Here is a 6619-nt window from a genome sequence, read left to right as displayed (position 1 = left end):
TTTCAGGCTTCGTGTCCTTTTTCGGGCTTGCGATCATTTTTCAGGCTTGGGGTTCTTATTCAGGCTTGGGGTCTTTTTCGGGCTTGGGGTCTTTTTCGAGCTTAGGGTTCCTTTTCGAGCTTGGGGTCCTTTTCAAGATTGTGGTCCTTTTACGGGCTTTGGGTCCTTTTTCGGGCTTGGGGTTCTTTTTTTGGGGCTTGGGGTCTTTTTTCGGGCTTGTGGAGTTTTTCGGGCTTGGGGTCCTTTTTCTGGCTTGAGGTTCATTTACGGGTTTGGGGTCCTTTTTCTGGCTTGTAGTCTTGTGGCCCGTTTTGGGGCTTATGGTCTTTTTCGGACTTGGGGTCCTTTTTCGGGCTTGGGATCCATTTTGCAGGCTTGGGGTCCTTTTTCGGACTTCGGGTCCTTTTTCGGGCTTGGGGTCCTTTTTCGGGCTTGGGGTCCTGTTTCGGATTGACGGTCCTTTTTCGGGCTGCGGGTTTCTTTTCAAACTTGGGGTTCTTTTTCGGTTTTAGGGTTCTTTTTCGGCCTTGGGGTTGTTTCGAGCTTATGGTCCTTCTCGGGCTTGGGGTCCTTTTTCGGGCTTGTGGTCTTTTCGGGCTTGGGGTTCTTTTTCGGGCTTGGGGTCCCTTTTCGGACTTGGTGTCCTTTTTCAAGCTTGAGGTACTTTTTCGGGCTTGGGGTGCTTTTTCGGGCTTGGGGTCCTTTTTTGGGCTTAGAGTCCTTTTTCGTGCTTGGGGTCCCTTTGCAGGCTAGGAGTGCTTTTTCGGGCTTGGGGTACTTTTTCGGGCTTGGGGTTCTTTTTCGGGCTTGCGATCATTTTTCAGGCTTGGGGTACTTTTTTGGGCTTGTGGTCTTTCTCGTGCTTGGGGTCTTTTTCGGGCTTGGGGGCTTTTTCGAGCTTAGGGTTCCTTTTCGGGCTTGGGGTCCTTTTCAAGATTGTGGTCCTTTTTCGGGCTTTGGGTCCTTTTTCGGGTTTGGGGTCCTTTTTCGGGCTTTGGGTCGTTTTTCAGGCTTGGAGTCCTTTTTCGGGTTTGTGGTTTTTTTCGGGCTTGAGGTCCTTTTTCTGAGATTCATTTTCGGGATTGGGGTCCTTTTGCTTATAGTATTGTGGCCCTTTTTGGGGCTTATGGTCTTTTTCGGACTTGGGGTCCTTTTTCGGGCTTGGGATTATTTTTCGGGCTTAGGGTCCTTTTTCGGGCTTAGGGACCTTTCCGGGCTTGGGGTACTTTTGCAGGTTTGTAGCATTGTGGTCCGTTTCGGGCTTATTCTGTTTTCGGTCTTGGGATCCTTTTTCGGGCTTGGGGTCTTTATTCGGGCTTCTGGTCTTTTTCGGGCTTGGGGTCCTTTTTCAGGCTTGGGGTTCCTTTTCAAACTTGTGGTTCTTTTACGGGCTGGGGATCTTTTTCGGGCTTCGGGAGAGAGAGAGAGAGAGAGAGAGAGAGAGAGAGAGAGAGAGAGAGAGAGAGAGAGAGAGAGAGAGAGAGAGAGACAGAAAGAGAGAGATAGAGAGAGAGATAAATAGATAGAGAGAGAGAGAGAGAGAGAGAGAGAGAGATTGGCAGCAAATATACAAATTCGATTTGGAAATTTTCCCCTACTCCCCTCTGTTAACCGAATTTCGGATTACAACACGGCACACACGAATGTTCACTTTCACATTTATTCCAAAACACGATTACACGATGCCGAGTACACGAAACAATTTTATTGGACGGATATAAAAATCAAAAAACTGTCTCCGTTCACTTGCACAGTTGAGTTGGATCTGCCCCAGCTGATGAAATCCAGCTGTTGAGAGCAAGTTGAATCGAGCGGCAGCAAAGAAAGCTGCCCGTAAGCGATGGGTAGATGAAAATCACAAGGCTAAGAGAGATGGGCAGTGTTGTGCAGTTGGATCGCGCTATGGGGTAAAGTACCGGTTTCCAAACATACCGGCCTCCTTGAAATCTCCTCGATTTCAATCAAAATGCTTTCTAACTACTCAGACTCCCTCGCCTCTGCGATGTATGCTAGTTGGTGCTGTTATGGTGGACCATCGGCGTCGAGGACGGGAGACTTGAGTTCGACTCCGTCAACTGCTATGCAGCCGGCGTCGATAAAACAAGACCCGCGCGACTCCGCTGGTCCTACCACTTCTGCTGCTACTGCGGCTGCTGGATCAACTGCTTCGGCTGTTGTGAACCTCTGTCGACTCTACTCGGGGATTCCAGCAAAGTACCTGCGCGGACGAGGAAACAGATCACTACCTCTTGACACGAACAAACCGGATTGTACTTAACTTGGATGGGGTTTGGGGTGACAGGCTCCGATTACGCAAACCAGAACCGCGCCACCCCGGATTGCTTTGTCGCTGGAACCCTGCTGACCACTTCAGACTTGTGGATTGCTGTAGTGTGATGACGGAGACCTTGTCTTCCGCGAGCACCGCTATTTGAACAAGACGTGTTGTAAACTGAGAAGACAATCTAGTCTTCGATGGATCCGTGCACTGTTGTTGACTGCTAGAACCTGCGGAAGAATAGAGCGGCTTAATCTGGAACTCGAGCATGAACAGGTCGCACGTAACTTAACGGTGGCCCCCTGGCTGGATAATGGAAGTAGCTTCCATTCAGACGCCAAGATTGCCCTTGGGGGCCTTGAATGCTTATCTATGTCGGGGAGCAGCCAACTGCCTTTTAGCGCGCCGCGTATTGTTGAAATGTGGTGAAGGATGACGATTCCATAACTAAGCTCATGAACGATTGAATCTGTTGGAGAATATAAAGCAGTTGGAATCCAGAAAACAAACATGGGAGTATAGCGTAACTTAAGGGTCGGCCCCCGTAGCATACGCGGTAGGATGCACCGCACGCTGCCGACAGTTGCCCCCATGGGGGCTGTTGTAATCGAACTTGTTGCAGTTAGATGATGAAAGCAGCTCGCGAGACTTCTTGGGTTGCCACTATCCAGGACCATAGATGTGGATTGGTGTTCGCAACCTTGTGGTTCGCCCCCTGGCATTCACGGCTACAAAGTGCCGCTAGCTGCCAAATGTGCCCCAATGGGGGCTTGCGAATGATCGTTGACGAGGTTGCCATGTAGATACATGTGTCCTGGATTCCCGGTGATATGTTTCACGCTTGTTGCGGATTTGATGATAGTAGACTCAGTAAATAGATAGGCAGATGGTATTCAGTATAGGGGGCGAGTAGAATTAATCATCATCAGGGCTAGGTGATGTTCTATTATCTCGAATCGGAAGCACGCACACTTTAGAGATCCCTCTCTCATATAGACCGTCCTTCGTACGAATTGCAACGACACGAATGTTGCCGTCGGCGCCGGATACGATGTTGGAGACACGACCCAGTCGCCATTTTAATGGAGGTAGGTTGTCGTCTTTTATTAAAACCATGGTGCCTACAAAAATGTTGTCCCGTTGACGAGTCCATTTTGTTCGGTTGTGAAGATCGGATAGATACTGTGTGGACCATTTCTTCCATATGCGTTGAACGACATCTTGCGACCTCTGCCAAATAGTTAGCCTATTTTCTGGAACATCCTCCAGGCTGGGCTCGGAAACCGCCGTTAACGGTCGCTGGATCAGGAAGTGACCGGGAGTCAGAGCCTCGAAATCTGATGTGTCGTTACTAATTGGAGTTAGTGGTCGAGAGTTGAGAGTCGCCTCGATCTGTGCAACTACTGTTTGCATCTCGTCGTGCTGCAGAACTCGATTACCGATTGTGCACTTGAAATGTCCCTTAAAGGATTTTACTGCTGCTTCCCACAGCCCTCCAAAGTTTGGTGATCTTGGAGGGATGAACCGAAAATCTATTCTGTCGTGCTGGGCTCCTCGTGCTACGGATTGTTGAAACTGCTCGGAATTGAAGAGTTGAACCAACTCGTCAAGTTCTCGTTTGGCGCCTACAAAGTTGAGAGCATTGTCACACATCACCAATGCAGGTATCCCTCTTCGAGCGACGAATCTCTTAAAGGCAGCGAGGAACGCTGCACTCGTTAGGTCTCCAACGAGCTCTAGGTGAACAGCCTTTGTCGCAAGACACACAAAAATCGCGACGAAGTATTTTCTTGGAGCAGATCTTCGGATGGGGTAAATGACCTGAAACGGCCCGCAATAGTCGACGCCTACCTTCAGAAACGGATGTGCAGGAGTAACTCGCTCAGATGGTAAATCAGCCATTAGCTGTTCTAAAACACGCGGTCTGTTTTCTCGAACGCTAGCAATCAAGAGCTGCGAGCCCGCGTGAAAATGCTTCAGATGATAGTGTACTACAATGAGTTTACTGAGGGGGTGATGTTGACTGAGGACGAATGGATGCTTTCGAGATATCGGTATTGGTGCGTGACGTAGACGGCCGCCCACTCGCAATAACCCTTCGACCAGAATGGGGTGGATCTGGACTATTTCTGATGATGACGACACTGGTTTTCCTTTTTGTAGAGCGGTAATTTCGGCAGCAAACGATTCTTTCTGCGAGAGACGAACTAGAGCCAACATAGACTGTTCGTGTTCGTCATGACTAAGGACTCCGACTCTGCGATTTCCGGTACCGTGTTGTTGTCGAGTGTTGTGGATGAAACGACGGATGAGTGCCACAATACGAACGAGGTCGGAGAGCGATGATCGCAGGGTGAAGATATCACTCGGATAATCTGTCGTCGTCGGCAGTGCAATGGACCTTTCCTCCAACAATGAATGGTCTATCTCTTCAACTGGTGTATCTACCTTCCAAATACTGCGATCTTGGAGCATCCATAACGGTCCCTCAAACCACACTCTTTGATACTGGAGCTGTGCCGGAGTCATCCCACGCGAAATGATGTCGGCAGGGTTTTCCACACCTGACACGTGATTCCATGAACTTCCCTTAGTAATATGCTGGATCTCCGACACACGATTTGCAATAAACATTTGCCATCTGGATGGTAGTGACGATAACCAGTACAACACAATCGTCGAATCGGTCCAGAAGTATGCTCTATGTTGTATTTTAACGCTATCACGAACCTTGTCGTATAGATGACTCAGAAGTAGTGCTGAAGATAGCTCGAGACGAGGAATGGTCTGCGCCTTTTTCTTTCGCTTCAAATCCTCTAGTGGCGCGACCCTGGACTTTGCTGCTAACAATCGAACAGCTATCTTGCCATCTTGACCCGTACAGCGTAAATATAGGCAGGCCCCGTAAGCCTTCTCTGATGCGTCGCAGAAGCCATGAATCTCGACCGACATCAAATCTGCTCGAAACGCCACCCACCGAGGAACCGAAAGCGAAGACAAGGCAATGAGGTTCCTCCTATATTCCAGCCAGAAGGACTGCATGTCACCCGGCAGTGGGTCATCCCATCCACATTGCTGTTTCCACAATTCTTGGAGAAAGATTTTTGCTATGACAACAACTGGTCCAACTAGACCAAGAGGATCAAACAAACGAGCTGCATCGGCAAGAACCGTTCGTTTAGTGATCACAGTGATGTTGCTCCAGACCGGCGAATGAAATAAGAATTTATCGGAGGTAGGTTGCCACAACAAACCTAGCGTTTTGACTGGGGAACTCGAAGAATTCAGCTCAAGTGTCACACGGTCATCCAATAATGAGGGTGGTAAATCAGCCAGAAGCGTGGGACAATTGGAAGCCCATTTCCGCAATGTGAACCCCCCTGAATTCGTTAACTCGATCATCTCCTTCGTCAACTGCTTACCGTCTTCGATGTTATCTGCTCCAGTTAGCATATCGTCGACATAGAAATCTTTCTTCAGTGCACAAGCAGCGCGGGGAAATGATTGCAACCCATCTTCGGTCAACCGCTGCAAGCATTTGGTCGCCAGATAAGGAGCGGATGCTGTACCATATGTAACCGTCGTTAACTCAAACACACGTACTGGTTCGTTGACTGAATCCCTCCATAATATGCGTTGAAGATGTTGATCGAATGGTTGCACCTTTATCATCCGGTACATTTTTTCAATATCGGCGACGATAGCGACTGGATGAAGACGGAAACGGATAATGATCGATAAAAGATCTTCTTGAACTACAGGGCCAACCATTAATGCGTCATTCAGTGAAACTCCGGATGACGACTTACAAGAGGCATCGAACACGACTCGGAGTTTGGTCGTTGTGCTGTCTGGCTTCAAAACTGCGTGGTGTGGAAGGTAGAATACGGGATGCTCATCGGTTTGACTCATTACCTCCTTCATGTGACCTAGTTGTTGAAACTCATGGATAAACTCAGTGTAGCTCAACCTCAACTCGGAATTCGACTGAAACCGCCTTTCTAACCCCGCAAATCGACGCATAGCTATGTCTTTTGAATCACCGATCTGTTGAAAGATGAACTCTCTTTTCGGCAAGGTAACAACGAATCTTCCGCTGTCGTCGCGTGCTACAGTCTGAGCGAATAGCATCTCACACGCAGATTCCTCAACTGACTATGTACTGTTGGATCTACACGTTTCCAACTCCCAGAACCTTGTCAGTAGGTTGTGAATGTCTGTCGTTGTACATGATAAGGACACTGCTGGTTGAAGCTCATTCGACTGTTTGGGAACTCGTCCTGAAACAATCCAGCCGAAGACTGTGTTTTGGAGCATGGGTCCTTCGTCTGCCATATTGGT

General features: G+C 48.7%; 1 protein-coding gene across 1 annotated transcript; it reads right to left on the bottom strand.

Moving 5' to 3' along the window:
- Positions 1-3193: 3193 nt before the first annotated feature.
- Positions 3194-6409, bottom strand: LOC131695296 (uncharacterized). Its single transcript, XM_058983765.1, has one exon. The coding sequence runs from the start codon at positions 6407-6409 to the stop codon at positions 3194-3196; it is 3216 nt and encodes a 1071-aa protein (XP_058839748.1).
- Between the last annotated feature and the right edge of the window lie 210 nt (positions 6410-6619).

The sequence above is a fragment of the Topomyia yanbarensis genome, unplaced genomic scaffold, assembly GCF_030247195.1.
Source record: "Topomyia yanbarensis strain Yona2022 unplaced genomic scaffold, ASM3024719v1 HiC_scaffold_336, whole genome shotgun sequence".
Classification (NCBI taxonomy): Eukaryota; Metazoa; Arthropoda; class Insecta; order Diptera; family Culicidae; genus Topomyia; species Topomyia yanbarensis.
Note: the sequence above shows the minus strand (reverse complement) of the source record. Positions and strands in the feature narration are given on the sequence as shown.

Excerpts from the sequence above, each read along its gene's own strand:
- LOC131695296 (XM_058983765.1), bottom strand. The coding sequence starts at position 6,409 with ATGCTATTCGCTCAGACTGTAGCACGCGACGACAGCGGAAGATTCGTT.